General features: G+C 58.7%; 2 protein-coding genes across 3 annotated transcripts in view; one reads left to right on the plus strand and one right to left on the minus strand.

Annotated features, from left to right (window-relative positions):
• Nucleotides 1-3,416: 3,416 nt before the first annotated feature.
• Nucleotides 3,417-20,270, minus strand: part of ARL8A (ADP ribosylation factor like GTPase 8A) — a 28,529-nt gene continuing 11,675 nt past the window's right edge. Inside the window, exons 4-7 of one of the 2 annotated variants that reach the window (XM_037410292.1) lie at nt 19,216-19,309; nt 17,946-18,013; nt 16,843-16,913; nt 3,417-3,775 (exon numbers count right to left, since the gene is read on the minus strand). In XM_037410292.1, coding sequence (XP_037266189.1) covers nt 3,747-3,775; nt 16,843-16,913; nt 17,946-18,013; nt 19,216-19,309 — 262 coding nt within the window. In that variant the 3' untranslated portion in view covers nt 3,417-3,746. Of the gene's footprint in view, nt 3,776-14,848; nt 16,705-16,842; nt 16,914-17,945; nt 18,014-19,215; nt 19,310-20,270 lie in introns of those variants that run through there. The other variant, XM_037410291.1, reaches the window with a different exon arrangement.
• GPR37L1 (G protein-coupled receptor 37 like 1) lies at nt 7,575-13,134 on the plus strand. Its single transcript, XM_037410290.1, has 2 exons — nt 7,575-8,439; nt 11,849-13,134. The coding sequence occupies exons 1-2, from the start codon at nt 7,753-7,755 to the stop codon at nt 12,659-12,661; spliced, it is 1,500 nt and encodes a 499-aa protein (XP_037266187.1). The 5' UTR covers nt 7,575-7,752; the 3' UTR covers nt 12,662-13,134.

The raw sequence follows: 20,270 nt of genomic DNA on the forward strand, positions 1-20,270 counted from the left end.
CAGTCTGCCACGATGGTGGCCAGGGTAGGGGCAGCACAGGGACCCCCCAGCCCTGCAGGGAATTGCAGAAGGGAGGGCAGTTGCAGGGGGCTTGGGCACAGTGTCCACAGCCTCAGCCCTCATTTCATGTGAGCCGAGCAGGGAATTTTCCGTCAGCAAGCAACCGAAATTTCTGCACGGTGACCTTTGTCCGCACCCAGGGTGGGGCACCCACAGCAGCTGCCAAATGTCACTGCGGTGCCCCACTCCCCACCGGCGGGCTGGGGACCTGTTCCTCTGTGCAGGGGGACAGCAGCACTGTCAGGGCAGCCAGAAAGGGCAAAGGCCAGGGGTCTGGACCCTGCCCCCAGCACCCATGCACTGCTGGCTTGGTGCACAAGCAGCAGGGATACCACCCCTGCCAGCCCCCACAGCACGTCCCCAGGGAGGGCAGGGTCCCCCGGTCCCCAGCCATCCCCAGGCCTCGGTGGGGCTGATGCCCAGGCAGTCCCCGCTGCCCAGCCTGCGTCCAGCCCCAGGTGCCGACACCTCACCCTGCAGGAAGGGGTGGGCAGTGACACCAGCGCTGCACTGTCCGATGGCAGATGTTGGCATGGACGGACTTTTTTTGGAGTGCTCAGCACCTCACAGCATCAGGCCCTGGCTTATGTGGCCAGGTGCTGCCCATGGATGCAGAAAGGGCAGTATCTGGTCAGGATGGTGAAGATGAGCTGTCTGGTTTGAAGGCAAGCTGTGGGGGGACCAGGAGAGGCCATTCAGGAGACCAGGTCTGGATATGGGGTGGGGTAGAGGTCTCTGAATGGCACCCCTGCAGCATGGAAACCTGTGGCCACCCCAACTGCCCCGCAAGGAGTTCACAGACCTGCCAGCCTGCACATGAGGTCCCCTGCATGTACCACAATCTCTCACAAGGCTCCTGGCCCATCTGTGCCCAGTGCTGGGCACAGGCCCCCTCCCACAGGGGTTCTGATGCTGGACCACCCTGCTGCCAGTCCTGAAGCCCAGCAGCCCTTGGCAGGGGGGGTCTATTGCCCCTGCACAGGAGGGTGGTTGCCCCAAGCAGTGCACCCAAGCACAGACTGCCCACGTGCCAGCTCCTTCCTCGTGGCTTTCCAAGGAGAGACACACCACGATATTCCTGGTAAGTGCAAATCACCTTGACTTTTGCACCGAGACCTTGAGTGGTTCGGGCAGAGCATGGGCGCAGGCCAGCACTGCGCCTCGCTCAGGGCTGCTTGGCATCCTCTTTCTGCAGACGGGTTATTTTCCACCGGTGTTTCCCCAGCACCCGCGTGCTGGCAGGCAGGTGGGCTGCAGTCACAGGTCACCCAATCTGCCTCTCCCTCTGCCGACACGAGCGGGGATGGCAGCCCTGGCACAACTCACAGCGCCGGCTCCCCGCCCGCAGAGCTCCTCAGACCTTTTTCCTGCTCATCTGGAGCCCCCCTGCTCTCTGCAGCCAGCTGGCTTTTAACCTCCATGGCTGCAGGAGGAGTTGGGATTCACTGGGAGCAGTCAGGGACGTGAAGCACCCTGAAAGTGGTACTAGGAAACAGGGGGTGACAAGCCCATAACCTTGCAGTATGGTGGTTTTCACCAGTGCTCCAGCTGACATCCCCCAGGACTTGGAGGGGATGTTGCAGTAGTCTCCATACAGCTGTCACCGCAAACCCAAGCTCTGTACAGCTTTGAAGCCCCCAGCAGTCAGAGCAGGGGGACACAGCAGCAAGGAAGCACTGTTTACCCCAAAGCAGGGAGTTATTACTAGAGCTGGAGGGACTGAATTGAGGCAAATGGAGAAACCAAATACTTCAGCCCCCCCCCCCCCCCCAAACCCAGAAGATGGCGGAGTTGAAGATGGTTTATTATCTACATTAAACTTATGAGTGTTTTTGCTCCGAGTTGCATTTTTGCATTGGTGAGTCCTTGTGTATTTACAGGGAGCTTGGGGGTGAATCGTCAAGTAGGCTCCAGTAAAGGGGCTGAGCTCAGGCCCTCTCCAAATGGCTTCTCACTGCTCCCAGACCATGGCTCATTTTATTCCATGGGAAAATACTGCCTTTGCCCTAAGCTGAACTTGCCTTGGGTTCTCAGTTCCTCCCCTGAACACAACGTGACCACCCTGTTGCAAACAGAAACCTAGCCCCTGCTCACATGGGCCAGCAGAGCTTCTCTGTGCACACAAGGCTGCGTCCAGCGCCGTGGCACCGACCCACAGTGCACCCGGACGTCCCCGCGGTGGCCCCTGCAAGGAAGACCCAGGAACTCTCCTCCTCCTGTGGCTCAAGGAAAATCCCACTGTCATTTTGGTTTCCCCACTGCAAAATGGGGTTGAGTGTTCATGTTGTGGTTTAAACCAGCGACTGCTGGGAAACCTGCCCACAGGGACCAGAGCCAGCATCCTGCCGGAGCCCAGGCAGGCCGCGGGGTGCAGGTTCGCTCGAACCGTGCTGGCTGCAGCAAGCTCTGCGCGAGGTGGCTGCGCTTGGACAAGGAGGGGCTTTGCACGAGCTCCAGTGAGGGGGCATGGGAGCAGGGGAGAGGGAGCCACCGGCTCTGAAGCCTTTCGTGGCTCCTGTGTACAGCTGGCTGGCACGGTGGTGTGCTGGGAACAGCTGGTCAAACATCACAGGCTGCTTCAGCCCAGAAACTCCCAACTTCTGGGCTGAACCGTTGCGCACCACCCCTGTAGGAAGACAGCAGCTTGTGGCATCAGTGCCACTGAGACACTGATGGGAACTCCAGACTCCACCACACAGCACTGAGTGAGGCAGGCTCAGCCCAGCACACTTGGAATTAATTTTGAGACACAGAAGCCAGGGTGGGCACGAAAAATCACATGGGAGCATCTTCATTTAGGATGAGGGGCCATAGCAGCAGTGGGGAGCCCCTCGCCAGTGCCCACCTCCCGCAGCCCTGCCCTGCCTTCAGAGCATCAGCTGCCTGAGCACTTGGTTTGCCTGTGCCAGCCATCCATGTGTTTACCGTGTCCCCTCCCTGCCCTCTCCCCCCTTTCCAAGGAGCCACGCAGATCGGTCTGACAGCACAGGGCAAACAGGCGTGTACCAGCCCTGTTATTGCTTTGCTCCCGCGCAGCCAGACTGTTTGATGGGAACGAAGGGAGCTGTTTTCCTCCTCTCATTGGGTATTTGGGCCTCATCTGCCCAAGTCTGTCTAGCAACAGGGGATATGCAAGGTGCCGCAGGGTGAGAGGCACCCGCAGTGGCAGGGGGTGGCGGGGGGGCTGGAGCACTCACCCTTCCATGTCTGCAAGGCAGCCAGGACAGATCCACTTCTGCTGTGTGCTGTCAGAGAAAACTTGTGGCAGCCCTGAGGAGCTCATCAAAGCTTGCCAGAAGGTAGGCTGGAGCCTCAGGGTGTTTTCTGATATTTATATTGATTTAAGAAAAAGAGTGCTTTCATCAACAAAGAAAAATCAGGGGTGAAATTGAGGCTGAGCGTGCCCGCTCTTCAGTCACTTCAGGCTGCTTGTAGTTAGAGGGGACGCTCACCCACTTGCAGGGCTCTGGAAGAGCTGAGCTATGCTGGGTCTAAACTCACTGTTAGGTGCATCTTCCAGGAGCAGGGGAGGTGGATGGTTCTGGCATCTCCCAGAGTCCTTGGTGAGGATGCTCTGTAACACAATGGCTTGGCAGAGCACAGACCTGCCGAGCTGGAGGTGCAGAGCAGCAGGAGTGGGTCCATGTGGAGAGGAGTGGGGCTGCCAGAAGTCATGGATGGGAGCCTCAGTGCCAAGGTGCTGGTGCAGTGCACGCTGTGGGGAACAGAGCAGCTCATCCCTTCCACCCTGCTGCTCTCCCAGCCTGCCTGCAAACTCAGCTTAGCATCAGCGGTGCTGTCACCTCCCAGCAAAAATGCTTCTCATCCCACACACAGACAGTCCCATGTTCCTTCAGATGACCACCCATCTAACTGTCCATCTAAGCACATAGCATCATGCTCGCAGGCACTGCTGTCTCATTGCTGCCCAGACTTTCAAGCTTCCTCCATCTCAGCCATGCCCCTGTCCCTGGATTAGAGTAAATTGCATGGGGCATTCTCCTTCTCCCCAGAAATCATAAGGGCAGTGAAAAAGCATCCTATAGACCGGGACTGGACACCGGCTCACTCTGCTGTGGAACTTCATAAAGGTGATGCTGGAGCATGAGTAAGAGGACACTGGGGCTTCCTGCAGAGGCAAGAAGGGAGCCAGAGAAATTCATCAACTGACATGTGGGGTCCCAGCTGTCACAGGCACTGCCCACTCACACACCCTGGTGTCTTGGTGCTGGTACCCCTGCTATCGTCTATGGCCAAGGAGAGACATTCCAGCAGTGGGATCAGACACAGCATCTCCCTCATGTCCCCATGTGTCCCTGCTGAACCATCCCCAGCACCTGGAGAGCCGTGGTGGGTGCATGAAAATGGTGGATGGGAGGCGAAGCTGTTGCTGGGTGGCTTTGTAAGTGCCCTTGGCTGCAACAAAGCTGTCTTGCTCCAAATGAGCAGCTTGAAAAAGCCCCAGAATGGGGAAGACATTTGGTGTTGTGCAGTGCACACTCAGAAACAGTTCTGGCTTTTGCACCTTTTCTGTCAGATGATTTTGAATGTGTTACTGGGGGGGCTGTCCTTGTGAGCCCCAGGGTGGGGAGATGCAGATCTTAGGTGGGATGTGATTTTTATGCAGCGTTGTCCAAAACGCAGAGGTTTGAATGAAATATCTGGAAGAGGGGATTTAGGAAGAAACAGGCCCTGGGTTACAGTGGAAAGCTCAGACTCTGATAAAGTACCTCCAAGGAGATGCCTACAAAACCCAGACACACGTTCATCTCCTGAGAAACAGCCTCAACTCATCTGTGAATTTGGGCTGGAGAAGATAAATGTGCAGTTCCCAAACAGTCTCTGGGGCTGTTGTCTGGCCCCCAGTTTGGGGACAGCCAGGGACCCACGCTGGCTGGGAGCTCCTGGACAGAGAGAGAAGTAAGAGGAACGTGTCAGAGAGGCTACTTGGACAGCAATTCCCTGGGTGACAGAGCCTGCCTGAGGTCATTCCCGTGCCATCACAGTGTCACCTTGCCCCAGTGAACCCTGATGTTGTCTTCAGGCACCTCCACGACAACACACCCAACCATTGTGCAACGGCCGTGAAATGGAACTAAGAATAGCTCCCTCCTCTTACAGGAAAGCACCTGGCTGCCTTGCGCTGGGCTGGGGGCGTGCTGGGTGCCAGCACCCTGCCAGGAGCTGTGTCCCTCCTAGAAGGCGAGGAGCGCACTGAGGGTGCCCTCCTCCCAGCTGATGTGGGCACTGAGGAAAAACATCCACCTTTTCTGCGCTCCGGCCCCAAGCCCGGCCTTGCCTCTGTTCATCCCTTGCTTCACTCCACCACCAGGCTGTGTCGTTTTCCTCAGAGCCTCTCAAGGGTGCAATGGCATCGCTCCCTGAGCCTCATGTGGGGACTTACGCCACACCATCTCTCCTACCTGGCCTTTGCAGAGGGAGCTGCACTGAGGGTTCACTGAGGAGCAAGTTCACCTTACCTGTTCTTCAGTTAACCAGACGTAATTAGAATGCTGGTGGTGCTTGCCTGGCCAAGTTGCCCATGCCCTGACTCTGCTGGCATCCCCACATCTGGACATTTCCCCCCATGCAAACTGGACACAGTCCAGCTATTTGGAGGTTTGTTCTCCACTAAGCAGAACACTCATTTTAATTATGGGATGGGGGGGGCAAGGCCAGAGCAGTCATGAACCCTGGGGTCGATCCCCTGATCTTTCACACATTCCCTTGTGCCCTTGCAGCCAGGGAATCTGAAGCAATTGGCAGCCCACAGCAGTCCTGCGTGATCCTCAGCCTGTCACTGAGCTCAGGCTGAGTCATTCTTCCCCTGCAGTAGGTGGGCTTTGCTGGATTCAGGTCAGCAATCACTTTGAGGCACTGATCCCTCTACACCCAGGACAGAACTCAGGCATTGCCACTGTATGCTCTAGTAAAACCCAGCAAGAGCTAAACTCCGCCTTTCCTTATTATAAGTATCCAAATGGTATGCAAATCATAGCAATTATAGAGTCAAAGAGCAGCACCTGGCTGCAGGAGGTGTATGAGAAAGGCGAGCAGCCAGGCGCAGCTGCTGGCTCTTGCCTGCAGGGCCCTGGGCAAAGTGCTGCCAGCAAGAGGCCGGGACTGCAAGCAAAAGCACCAGGCTGCAGTGTGCCTCCGATTTCTGTGGCCTTTGCTATCAGCACTGTCACACACAGTGGAGGACTGGCTCTGGTGCAGGAGGGATGAAGGGCTTGCGCTTGGCTGAGTGAAATGATTTGGGAACAAAGACTCCTCCTGGCCCACCCTGGAGGGATGTAGGGCAACAGTACTGTCCACCAGCCCAGCTGTGGTGGCCCAGCACCAAGGGCCAGCTGAGTGCCATGTGATTTTAAGCACAGCAGGAGCATCCCGCTGCTGAAACCACCCGTGTCAGCAAATGTCCTGCTAGCTGCGGTCACATGCTCACCTGGAAAGAGCAGCCTCTGAGCTCTGGGACTCGGCTTCCCAGTGCTGGCTCCAGTGGCATCGGCTCTCCCAGTGACACAGCAAGAGGCCCCTTGTGTCCCCTCAGTGTTCCAGGACATCAGCCCAGAGGCCCTTCTGGCTCACAGAAGAGCAGGCATGGTGCCAGATGGAGATGGCAGTGGAGTCCTGGCTATTGGCAAACTGGTGTTTGCTGGCTGCAATGGGGTGAGGTGTCCCAGCCCCTGCCACTGCCCCGTGCAGGAAAGGGACAGATGCCTTGAGCTCCCCAGGCCTGGGGTAGCCCCATCGCTTCAAGCCTGGCATGCAACCCCATGGGCTGCCTGTGCACCACATGGCATGTCCCCAGAGGGAACCCTGGTCCCTCCAGTCCCACAGTCATGGGGAGAGGTGACAGCACAGGGAGAGACACAGGCAGGGGAACAGGAAACTAGGATAGAGGAGAGGCGGTTGAGTATAGGGAGAGGCAGTGGAAATGGGGAAAGATGATGGGTGTGGGGGACAACTGATGGGTTTGGGGAGAAATTGTAGGTACAGGGGAATAGGGATCTCCGCTCTGTTCAAACTCCTGTCCCAGGGGGGAAGTCAGTAGCAAAAGCAGCAACTAAACCTTGGGAGAACAGGGCCAGCAGATTTGATGCCCCAATGTGGCAAGGAGCATCGTCTGAGGCCAGCCAGTCCTTCCTCTCACCCTGCCATCGAGGGCAGCCCCATCGCCCCTCCAGGTGGTCTGGCCGTTTGAGGGTGTCCTGAGTCCAGGCTGAGCACGCAGGGGATGTGTCACATAGTGCCCGGTGCCTGACCTCGGCAGGCAGCGCTGCCTGCTCAGGGGCAGGGGCTAGGAGATCTGCAATGGGGAGAGCTGAGCTCAGCAGCCCATCCCCAGTGCCAGGCTGTGGGCATCCTTCATCTGGCTGGTCCTGGGGAGATGCTGGGGGATGCTGGGGAGATGTTGGTGATGGCGAGCTGCCCAGCCTGGGCGCTGGCGCATCCTTGGCAGCCACCCGGGCGCGGGTGGGTGACCAGCAGAGGGGGCCTGGCTCTGCCGCTCCCCAGCTCGGCTCTCACTCCGCCCGGAGCTCTCCGAGAGCCCAGAGCAGCGGCCGGAGCCGGACAGAGCGGCTGCTCCTCCGCACGGCTCCCTCGCTGCCTGCAGCCCCGGGGTGCCCGTGCTCGGGGCTGCTCTGCCTGCCGCCACTCGCTTTCTGCGGAGGGTGCGAGGGGACCATGCCTCCTCCGCCACTGCTTGTCCTCCTGCTGCTGCTGGCACCGGGGGCTGCGGCGATGCGGGGCAGGGCTGGGCAGCCCGGGGAAGGCAGCACCCACCATGGCCACGGTGCAGATGGAGGCAGGACTCCGCCGATGATTTCCCGAGACAGTCCGGGGGTCCAGGTGATGAAGGAGAGGCTGCGCCGGGGGACGGAGGAGGACTCCAAGTCAGTGCAGCAGTACGTGCCGGGGGTGCGGGTGGAGTTCCCACGGCCCCTCAATGCCGCCAGCCTGCACCCAACCAAGGCCCTGCTGCCATCCAGCACGGACCCATCTAGGCAGCAACAAGGGGTCCCCACGGATGGGGAGGGGGCAGAGCCCCGAGCCAACCTCACCACTGTGTCTGACAAGCGGTTGCAAATTCAGAACCCCTTGTACCCAGTGACAGAGAACTCCTACAGCGCCTACGCCGTAATGTTCCTATCCCTCATCGTCTTTGCAGTGGGCATCATTGGAAACCTCTCTGTCATGTGCATTGTGTGGCACAACTACTACATGAAGAGCGCCTGGAATTCCATCCTGGCCAGCCTGGCTTTCTGGGACTTCCTCATCCTCTTCTTCTGCCTGCCTGTGGTCATCTTCAATGAGATCACCAAGAAGAGGCTGCTGGGGGACATGTCATGTCGCGTTGTGCCCTTCATGGAGGTAAGGGGCTGCACAGGGTCCTGCAGGGCTCAAGGACTTGGCTCCACTCTATCCTCTTGCTGCTTGTAGCCTGGTACAAGGGCTGTGTGCCCCAGAGACCCCCATCGTGGGGCACAGCAAGGAGCCAAGGGACAGTCCCAATACTGACTTTCCCTTTGCCTGTGCGCTGGGCCATTCCTCAGGCTCTGCAGCCAGCACCAATGCTGCCAGGGCCAGGAAGAGCCCATGAAACCCTCCTTTGTCCAGCCAGCATAGGGACATCTGTCCATGGGGTCCCTCTGTCTCTCTGTCCCTGTCCCAGCCCGACAGCCCCCAGCCCGTGGGCTTAGTCCCACAATGTGCTGGCGCAGCACTGGCAATGTTGGGCTGCTGAGGACAGCCTCGGTGCAGGGGCTGCAGGTGGAGCAGTGCTGAGCAGCACTGGGGTGGGACAGCCTGGGAATTAGGTTTGGAACTCAACGTCTTTGCTTGTCCTCAAGCCTCACGCGTGATGGGCTGGCCCCATTCAGAGTGAGCAGGGAACCCACTGAGAAGGCTACAGGGATTGTGGTGACAGGGGAAGGCAGAATGAGCAAAAATGCTTCAGGTGGCATGATTTTGCACGGTCCTGCTCTTGTGCTGAAAAAAACCCCATGCTCTGGGGTATCTCCCTTCCCAGAGGGATTTCTAGGTTCAGGCTGCTCTCCTCCATGCCTATGTATGATAGACAGCCTGCCTGTGCATATTGTTTGGGGCTGCAAAACCTGGTTTATTGAAGAAGGGTGCAAACACAAGGTTGGAAGAGGTCAGAGGCGATGTCAGATCCTGGGAAATTCTCTCAGGCTTGGTCAGGCCAGACAGGGTTCAAAACCTGCCCATCCTACTGAGCCTGTGGTCAGTGCCCCCAGCACAACATATGAAAACCAGCTGCAAACTAAGACCATGGCTTGTGCTATGGGCGGGGGGCTACCACCCACACTCTCCCCAGACCTGATCAGGTTATATGGCAGCACTGATGCCCATGCCCAGGCCAGCCCTGCCCTCCCAGAGCTGTCACCACGCTGAGCTGGGACCTAGCCTTCTGTCATCACCAGGCCTGTCTGTGCCCATCACCAGGACTCAAGCCTGCTCAGGGAAATAACTGCTGGAGGGGACAGAGAGCAGGCCATGGCACTCCAACGGGAAAAGTTCATGGCTGCAGGGAGCTCAGTCATTACAGGCAAAGAAACAGCCCTGAGACATCAACATCTCCCATCACAATCCCCTCCCCAACATCCCCCTCCCTGGTCCAGATTCTGCTGGAGAGCAGGACATGCGGGGCTCTCAGGGGCAGGACCTGGCTGCATGCTGCTCCCTTGGGTGGATGGATTATCCTCTCCTGCTTCACCCAACAGCAGCTGCAGGTTGGGGTCAGTCCAGCATGGGCTGGGCGTGTGGATGTAGGCCTGGATGTGCTGGCACCACCCCCACTGCCAGGGCTGTGAGGTAAGCGGGTCTGAGGCCACTACTGCCACCAGTGGTCCCACTCTCCAGCAGAAGAGGTGTGGGAGATCCCTGGGGTGGCACCTTCAGGTACAGTGATGCAGCAGCACCACAGTGCCCCTGGGACAGCTCTGTTCCCGAAGCAGGCAGGCAGGATGACGTGATGTTGGGGCTGCTGAAGTTTGGGTATGGCACAGCCCCTGGGAGGCACGGTCCTGGTGTGGTCCACCCAGGAGGCTACTCCTGCTCTGCCACCTCAGCTGCTAATCCTGCCCTGCCCTCCTGCCTCTGGGCCTCAAAGCAAGGGCAGAAAGGGGCTTCAGAGCTTCTCTGTTCACCTGGGATCCAGCACCAGGGACCCTTCAGCCTGGGTGGGAGGGTGGCTAGGCCAGAGCTAAACTGCCAGCAAAGAGTCAGCAAGGAGAGGGGAATCGGTCTGCAGTGCAGCAGTTAATGTCCAGCCTTTCTGTGTGGGACTGCGCAAGCGTTTCAGGCTGCTGGATGAACTCTGTACGGAGCAAATCTTCTGTCCTCCACTTTGTAGCTACTCAAATACCCTGGGAGAGGGCACAAAGCCAGGTTTTTTGGAGCAGAGCTGGCTACATGGGTTCCTGGTGACAGGTGGTCTGCAGGCATGTGCTTGGGGTGACCAGTGGCACCACCCGCACCCCAGCCAGGGCACTGGGGAAGGACACTGCCATGTCTGAATTACATGCTAGGACGAAGGAGACCAGAGAGATAGAAGAGCCTGTGGGAGGGTGCAGGGGGAGAGGAGAGGCAGCAGCACAGCAGCGTGGGGGGTGCTGCTGGTACCAGCCAGTGAGCTGGGCAAGTGTGCTGGGTGCCGGTTGTGGGGCAGAACAAGGGTGCTGGATGCTCAGGGTGCCTCTGGGCATTGGGCAGAGGAGCTGGGACATGACCTTTGTTGTTGGGTGGTGGGGCTGGGTGCAGGACGATGATGCTGGGCTAGTGCCCTGATGCTGTATCTGGGGGGATGCTGCTGTGCATGACTGAACAGTGATGCTGGGTGCTTGGCATCAATGCTTGTCATAAGCTGCTGAAAGGGTCAACCCAGGACCTCTGGAAAAGGCTGGGGATGGCGGGGGTGGGGGCAGTGCCAGACCTGTTTCAGGCTGCTACCCAGGCATCGTGCAGATCCCTGGGAGGTTTCCTGAGTGCTAGGAAGGTCCTTCAGCACAGGGTGACATTTGATGGCTTCGTGAGGCCAGGAACAGGCACAGGGCTGGGGGGCACCAGCATGTGACTCTGCCCTTTTCCTGGCCAAGGGCTGCGGGACTTGGCTCTGACCAAAGCTGCAGCTCTGGGGCTGGGACTGTGAATGCTGACTGTGACCCTCAGTGCCTTGCCAGCCCTCCCAGAGCCACCACGATTCCTCTGCCTCCTTTGGCAAATGGGCTGTTTTTCCTGCCATTCTTAATGCAGCGGAAATTGCCCCAAGCTGATTTGCGACAATGGTGCCTTCAACTCCTTTGGCTTGTCTGGGAAGCAGGCACCAGCCAGGCCAGCCTGGGGCAGCTGGGTGGGCTTTGGAGACCCTGGGAAGGTGCTGGCGAGTGTGATGGTCCTTGCTTTTCTTCTCCGAGTCATCCAGAATAGAGGAAGAGCCTGAGAGATAATCCTGCTATTCCCACCTCGGCTGGACGAACATACAGACATCCAGCAAAGCTTCTCCCTTCTGCAGAAAAGGGAGCTGGGCAGGGACAAATGGGTCAAGGGACATTTTTATCCACTGCCCTTTCAGGAGTCACAGAAAAGTGTCTCTAAACCTGGGATGCAGCCACAGGCTGTGACCTCTCTACAGTCTTGGAGGAAGGGTCTTGGGCTGTGGTCTTGAGTAAGCCAGGGGTTTGCCACCAGGCTGGTAAAGTCAAGCTCCCTGTGATGTCCTTGCAGCAGGGTCCACTTGTTCTGCCTCCCCCCTCACCAGGTATCATCACTGGGAGTCACCACCTTCAGCCTCTGTGCCCTGGGCATCGACAGGTTCCACGCAGCCACCAGCCCCCAGGCCACTGCCCGGCCCATCGAGCAGTGCCAGTCCATCATCGCCAAGCTGGCTGTCATATGGGTGGGCTCCATGACGCTATCAGTGCCAGAGATCCTTCTCTGGCAGCTGACCCAGGATACGTCACCCGTGTCCGGCATGATGACGGAGTATTGCACCATGAAGCCCTCGTCCAACCTGCCCGAGTCTGTCTACTCACTGGTGCTCACCTACCAAAATGCTCGGATGTGGTGGTACTTTGGTTGCTACTTCTGCTTGCCCATCCTCTTCACCGTGAGCTGCCAGCTAGTGACCCGGAGGATCAGCGGCACTGAGAAGAAGACTGAGTGCCGAGGTACCAAGCACAGCCAGTGCGAGAGTCACTTGAACTGTACCATCATTGGGCTGACCATCATCTACGGGCTCTGCACCACCCCTGAGAATGTCTGCAACATTGTGGTGGCCTACATGTCCCCTGACATGTCCAAGCAGACCCTGGACCTGCTCAGCCTCATCAACCAGTTCTTTCTGTTCTTCAAGTGCTCGGTGACGCCCGTCCTGCTCCTGTGCCTCTGCAGACCCCTGGGCCAGGCCTTCATGGACTGCTGCTGCTGCTGCTGTGAGGGCTGCAGCCCCGACACCACCTCCAGTGAGGGCAGCGCCGACAGCAAGCTCAAAACTGAGATGTCCTCCTCCATCTTCTTTGACAAGCCCCGGGAGTCCCCTCCACCCCTCCTGGCCCTCGGCACACCTTGCTAAGTGCCACCAGGGAGCTGTAGAGATCATTCCACCGCCTCCTCCCAAGACCAAACATTGTTTTGCCATTAGTGCCCGTGTCTGGACGTGGAGCAAGCAGAAGAGACAGCTGCGCCATGGGCTTCAGACCCCATGTTGGGCAAGTGGGGCTTGATACCCCCGTCCCTGTGGCTACATTGGCAGCTTTCTTGCCTCTGCCCAAAGGCCAGCAAGGACATCAGCACCTTCCCATCCTGGCTGCCTGGCCAGGCTCGGAGGGGTTGCTGCTCTGGAGTTGGAGTTGTGCCAGAAAGGTCCCATCTGAAACTACGGAGGGTTTCCATGGCGGCTTGCAGAGGACACAGCAAACACGAACTGCCCTCGTCCTGTCCCATTCCCTTCTGCCAGCCCCCTCCACAGTAGGAGAAGGTCCCAGTGACTATATCCCACTGGATCAAGCAATGCCCTGTAAGAGCTCAATAAACCAGTAATCTAGAGCACATCTCACATGTACCCATCCAGCACCACCAAGCAGTGCCCTGGGGAGACAGCACTTCGGGCCTGCAAAGCTCTTCCCTAAAACCTGGGGACTCTGGGGTGGGCATGGGCAGCTGGGGGTGATGAGGACATGAAAGAAGCTGTGCCAGGTCAGGCAGCACCTAAGGGAGATGGGGAAAGGCCCCCAGCCTCTCTTCCCCCCTCCCTCTGGGGTGATGCTGAGTGAGCCAGAGGCAAGCCAGCCCCCCTGGGAGGGTCCCCTCCAAAGCACTGGGTTTGGAAACTGGTCCCAGCAAAGTCCAGCCAGCCCAGCACTGGGCTGAGATGCTCTGCAGTCTGCAAAGCAGCCGGTTCCTCACCTACACCACGCGGGACTGAGGTGCTGCTGCTGCACAGGCCATGCGGGACCCACTCCCCTCAGCATCCCTTTGGAGGCCGACGGGGTGAGTGCATCTCATCCAAGCACCCCCTTGCAGAGCTCCCACCCTTCATCCACCTGCCCATTGCAGGGACAAAATTGTCCCAGGGCGTCAAAGTTTCCAAGCCCCTCCTCCACCTCCTGCCCAAGGCTCCTGCACCCAGGGGGAGCCTAGGGGAGCAGCTGGGCGGTGGGATCCAGCGGAGGGCAGGCTGGCTACACCAGCCCAGTCCACCAGAGCTGTTAAAGCTCCTTGTCCTGCCGCTGGCACCCGCCCCAGCCCACGAAATGCCAGGGCAAGGGAGACGGTTGCTACGGCCGGGTGAATGCGAGGGGCTCACTGCAGGCTTTGTGCAGCATCGACACCCACCGGGCTTTGCTTTCACAGCCCTGTTTCCAGGGAAACAAAAGCCCCAGTTTTCTTCCTTGAGCACAAAACTGGGTTTTTCCTTTCCTCCCCCCTAGCCCGCGCTGGGCCTCAGTTTGGGAGTGGCCGAGGAGAAGAGGGGGGTCTCATCCTGGCACAGGGATGGAAGGCGGGGAGCAGAGCCCAGGCTGCCCACCATGTCCTCACCCCCTTGCATCCCCACAGGGCGAGTGGGGTCTCTGTGAGGGCTCAGGGGCGGTGGGAGGAAGGGAGCCGGGGCAGCTCATGCGCTTGATCTGTGCTGCTCCGTCCTGTGCCCGGGCCAAGGGCGAACAAAGCCGAGCTTGTTGCTGTGGCCCCGTGGGGCTGGATGCGTGGGGGGGGCGAGCCGGGAGGGGGGTAGGGAGGGCGCAGGCAGCACCATCACCAAGGGCTGCAGGCAACACATAGTCCCATGGCAAGCAGAGCACCCCCGTGGGCTGGGCTGAGCTCCAGCCCTGGCACCCAGGTAAACCCTGGTGGGGGTCAGTCTGGCCGGCCCCCAGAGGACACGGGGCAGGGGTGCCCCTGCCTGCAGTGGCCACAGCCTCCATGTGGGTGCCGGCGCAGGCAAGGGGGCAAACCGTGCTGCAACCCCACTCCAAACCCAGCATCGAAGCAGGGCCCTGCTGCAGCCCTGGGACATGATGTGGGGGCAGAGGAAGGTCCAGCAGCAGCAATGGCCCTAGCCAGAGCTCTCCGAGCTTGTCTTCGCATCAAGGCCAAGAAAACGAGGAATCTGGAACCATCAGAGTTGGCTCCAGCACCCCTTGGGTGAGCATGACCACACAGGTGTCCAGTGCCACCTGGGGGACAGAGACCCTCACCCACAGCACTGAGGAGGGACAGACAGCAGCGACAGCACGGCAGTAACATGACTGCAACACCCCCCAACGCAAAATTGTTAATTTATTAGGAGGCAAAAAAATTGTACAGTTACAAGAATCATTTCTCAACAGAGGTCAAAACTGAGCCAAAATATCTCTTAAAAAAAAAAAAAAAGAAAAGGAGGGGAGGGGGGGGCTGAGGGCTGACAACACTTTACAATTCATTGAATTAAAAAAAAAAAAAAAAAAAAAAAAAAAAAGGAAACCTCTCTTTGTGCAATTCTGCAAAAACGAGAACAGAAGAGAAACCCCTGACCTCACCGCCCCAGAGCCGAGTAAAGGGCCGGGAAAGGGGCCCCGCAGCCCCCTGTCCCTGGGCCACCGCAACCCTCTCCCCCTGCCCCAACCTGGGGACAGATCAGCCACCTGCCCGCTGTGCTGCTGACCTGACCCTACCACACACCCACCCTCCCGCTGCCAGCGTCTCCCCCCGGTGCAGCCAAGTCCCCAGCCTGCCCCCAGACAACCTGGTGACACACTCAGGCTGTGCCTGCAGAGACCCAACAACTCATCACACAGCACAGATGGGAACAGCCTTCCTGACCACCGCAACATTTCCTCTCGCCTTTTCCCCACCTGTGGATAAGGACCCAACCGTGCCCCCCCCCAGCCCCACTGCCCCCTGCCCCCCTGCCTCTGCATCCCCCCGCAGCCAGGGCAGTGGAGGCAGCAGCCAGTGCGGGGAGCGGGGCAGGCAGAGCACCCCTGGCTCTGGTGGGCAGCCGTGTGCACACAGGGGCTCTCAGCCTCGTGCGCAGCTCCAGGTGGCTCCATGCGTGTGTGTCCCCCCCCCCGGCATACCCACACGATGTCCTCGGCCAGGACAAAGCCAGCAGCTCCCAGCCGGGCACAGGCGATGCTTTTTGGCACGTGGGGAACCAGCGTGGCTGCCCCGAGAAGCTGCGTGGGGTTGAGCTACCTCTGGGGGCAGCTGGGCCAGGGAGGAGGCAGAAGCCAGCCCCCTGCTTCCCCCATGGGTGCTGCCACATCACCGGGCCCTCCCTGCACTAGCACCAGCCCTGCGGATCACCACCCCAGCACGGGACTGGGCAGCAGAGCAGAATTTGGCCCAAGCACAGGGGCTGGGGCGGGAACATGGGAACAAGGGAAGCCGGGTGGCGAGTAGGGGCTGGGGCGCAGTGACACGGCAGCCAGAGGCAATGGTGGGGAGGCTGACTGCAGCGGGTTGCGATTAGTCCCTGTCCCCCTGGAGGGCCGAGGAGTCTGGGGGGCAGCATCACCTGCCCCCCAAACCCTGCTCGTGGGGCTGAAGCCCAAGGAAGGGCAAGGCGGGTGTGCTCCAGACATCCCCAGGATGTTCTCTGCCTGGGAGTTCAGACAGGACACGGGATGGGACAAGGGAGCCCTGGGGGACCTGCCTGCAGCCTGGCACAGCCCCATCCCCAAGGGGCTGCCTTCTGCTACCACCCTCATCTTCCTCCCAGTGCTGACCCTTGGTCGGCCTTGGGGAGCCCACAGCCTGCCTACTGCTCACAGGGCCCAGTTTAGTAACAGCGCTATCGCTTAAATTAAAAAATTAAAATATATATACATATATATATACTGTATACACAGACAACAACAGAACAGTGCCAAAATGGGAGGAAGAGACAGACAGAGGAGGAGAGGAGGGCAGTCAGACATTTTCTTTACAATAAAAACAAGAGCTCCACCTCAATGCGAGCGGAGTCTGGGGTCCCCTAAAAATACCCATCTAGAGAGAGAGCTGGAGGGACAGAACAGGAGAGAGAAGGGGCATGGGCTTGTACAATGGCATCTTCCCGATCTGAGCCGCAGTCCGTGGGATCTCAGCTTCTCCTAGATTTCGAGTGCTGGATAAGCCACTGTAGGGTGATGTCTGTGAAGGCAAGGGGACACTTGCAGCCTCTCCCTCTGGCTGTCACCCCCTCCTGTACCTGGGCAAACAGCCTGGGCATGCTGCTCCTATGGGCACGGGCTGCCCCCCCAGCCACACACCAGAGCTGCCAGTACTCACCAATGTTGTCCTTTTCTTTGCAGGAGATGGAGTAGCAACAAATCTCTCGGTCCTGGATGGCGGAGAGGTTCCTGCAGGAGAGGAGCAAGCTCTGGCTGCAGGCCGCCAGGGCTGCACAGCAGCAGCGATGGAGGATGCCTCTGGGCAGCCTTTGAAGGTTCCCTTTGAGCCTCAGCTCTGAGATAAGGAATGCTTTGCAGGGGCAACGTCTCCCCAGGCTCCCAGGGACCTGCACATGGGTTGAGCGATGACACCAGCGCACCATGCCCATGACTGACGGCCAGGTCTGGTCTGTGGGTACTATGTGACAGGGCAGGAGGGACCCAACCCCACGGAGAGCCTGGCCACAGAATCACACGGCTTCCCTCCCTAAACCCTACCCTGGTTGCACAGCCCTGTGGCAAGGTGAGGTAGGGAGGCCGTGGGAGCAGCACAAAGCTGGCAGCATAGGAGCTGCACAGATGGCCATGGGCCAGGGGAGACCTCTGAGGGGTGGCTGGCCGGGAGCAGAGATGCCATGAGTCAGTGTAGCACCCTCCCCCCCATCTGCTGGGGAGGGGACGGCCACCGGCAACGCGGAGGTGAGCTGGAGGCAGCATCTCTGGAGGCAGACGAGGCCACGTGCTGGCACAGCAAAACGTGGCAAAATAAGGGAGGGGTACATGGATGGTGCCACACACCAGAGCGGGATCTGACCTCCAAGCACCGAGGGCTGCCCGCTGCTGGGGGAGCAGTGCCTGCAGCAGGCAGCGGGGCAGAGCTGCCAGAGGGTGGCTGGAGCCCAGCTCCCCCGCCCAGCACTGTGCCTGCCCGGGCCCCAACGCCACCGTGTGGCAGATGGGACCCAGCCCTGGCACCAGTTCCCAGCTCCTCCCCGTCCCCACCAGCAGAGATGTCACTTCCACCAGCCACTGCCTTGGGGCCTCACGACATCCCCAGCCACTCATCTCTGCCAGCCCACCCCAGGCACTGCAATGCCAGTCTGGCTGGGGAAAGAGCACTGGCAGAGCATGGCAGGGTGACCAGGGGACATGGCAGGAACAGAGGAAGGTCACACTGTGTCACAGTCCCACCGTAGGCACCAGTGCCACTGGCACACTTACATCTTCTCAATGAGCTCCTTCTCATCCAAGGCACCGGGCAGGTCTCGCTTGTTCCCCAGGACTAGGACCTGCAGGGCGGGAGAGGAGACGTCTGAAGCTCAGGCCACCAGACCAGGCAGGAACCTGCTTCTGCCACTCAGAAACGGGCCCTGCTTGAGATGCAAGACAGCCCTGGCTGGCCACTTCACCAGGACGTGCCTGGACAGAGAAAACCCCTTCCGAAGGCAACCAGAAGGAGCACTTCAATTAACAGCCTTAATTAGCCCACACACAGCACCTCCTGTGCACCCTGTAGTCCCAGTGTAAAGCTGGCCCCACAGCACGTCTTCCCTGAAGGGCACCAGCATCTGTCATGCCATCCTCAGGAGACTCATACTGACTTTGAGCAAAAAGTCAAGTGAAATAGCTAAATCCAACGTTACCAGGAAGAAGTGAGATGTGGATGCCATGCAGAATCTGCTCTTCACAGGCAGCCAGCCAGCCCGCCCAAAAAAGCAACGGCTGTTTGCACCATCCACCGATCTCTCCTTATTTCAAGGCTTTTCACATCCACAAAGGCATCCTCAGACTATGCAAGGGAAATAATCACCCGCCAGGTCTCATTCATCCCTCTGGAGCACACCATGCGACTGTCACCTGACAAGGGCAGCACGGAGGCTGCGGCAGCCCTCTTGGGGTAAGCTGGGGCCTCTGCAGCAGCACGGTAACACAGCATCTCCCAAATTAAATTTGTGGAGTCATTCTTAAAAAAAGAGAACTCAGAAGGGCTGCAAATGTGTTGGGATGCACATTGTGTTGGGAGCTTAATTTAGTTGGCCGTGAACGTTTGATATCTGTGGCAAGATCCTCAATTAGCTCCTTTCAAAGGATGCTGATTTAGGATGCTCCGTAAGCATCCCACCCCTGCACGTGCAGAGTACCCTGCGCTGCCACCATGTCCCAAGTCCTGCAAATGTCACAGCCCAGCAGGTGCTCTCCTAGGAGACAAGACCTTATGTCCCCACCATAAATAAGGTGCAAATTCATGTGAGAGGGTAGATCACACATCAGGGTTTTTTTCAGGTCTATTCTAAAGCTCTGTTCCCTGTTGGCTGGCTAAGCCCTGGGCTAGAAAGCACCATTGCCCCAGCTCCCACAGGAGTGCAGCAGGGAAGGGGATCCCCTCCCCGAATCTGCTCTGCAAGACGCAAGACCCTCGCTGCAAACCCTGTCAGCCACGAGCCAGGGGACTGTGAGTGGCTGGGGGGGACCTATCCAGGCAACAGCTCACCGGGATGCCCTGGAGCTGCGGCTTGTCAAGCAAGTTGTGTAGTTCATTCTTGGAGGCCTCTATCTTCTCCTGGTCGGCAGCATCCACCATGTACCTGCAAGGGAAGAGACACCCCTGAGTGCAATTGCCAAGGTCCCCATGCCCCATTGCTGTGCCGAGAGGTCTGTGCCACCACCAAACCTTGCTCACGTGGCAGCCGCACCAGCCCCGCTGCCTCCTCAGCCAGCGCATGGAGGTGATGGATAACGGGATCCTTCCCCCAGGACCTCTCTTCCCAATGAAGGCTCTCGGGCTGAGAGCCCTTCATGTCTCCCAGGGGAGTGGGTGACCTCCCTGCCCCCATCCCCACAGGGGCATGGGGGCGGAAGGAAGCCCAGGCACTGCCCTGGCAGAGGAAGCTGCAAGACACGTGTCCCCACGCACCCAAGTGAGGCTCATGTGCACATGCTAGCTCCTACTGAGACACCCAGAACGGAGAGCAACAAGTGGAGAACAGGGGGAAGGCCCTGCTCGTCCTCTTGATGGAAGCAGTCTTGGGCATGGAGCAAAGGGCACGCAGAGCCAACAATCAGCCTGAGCAGACGGGGGAGATTTAGGGAAGGGTTTAACACTTCGGGGCAGACACTCATCCTGCAAAGGGCATAAGTGAAGCCCAAACCGGGGAGAGGAACTGATCAAAGCAGCCCTTATTTTAAAGATCAAGAAGCTGGGAGAGAAGTAGGAAACACCATCAAGCTTCATCAGGCCTTGTGGAGTTTATTAAAAATAGGAAAAGAGCCTTTAGGCTTTTCACAGGAAAATGTGGATGGCTGTACTGAGAGGGAGAGGGAAAAACACCACCAGGCACTGCCACAAGCCTTCATCACACCAGATGGGGAAGCAGGGCTGAAGGCAAGAGAAAAGGGATGCGACACAGTCGAGGCAAGGAAGGTAGACTGGAGTGTGACCCAGATGGTCACGGGTCTCCTCATTTCCTCTCAACCAGACAGGCCACTTTGGAAAAATTACGAAACTATGGAAGGAGGCAGTAAAAGGAGTGATAAAACTGAGATTTT

The sequence above is a fragment of the Falco rusticolus genome, chromosome 17, assembly GCF_015220075.1.
Source record: "Falco rusticolus isolate bFalRus1 chromosome 17, bFalRus1.pri, whole genome shotgun sequence".
Lineage (NCBI taxonomy): Eukaryota > Metazoa > Chordata > Aves > Falconiformes > Falconidae > Falco > Falco rusticolus.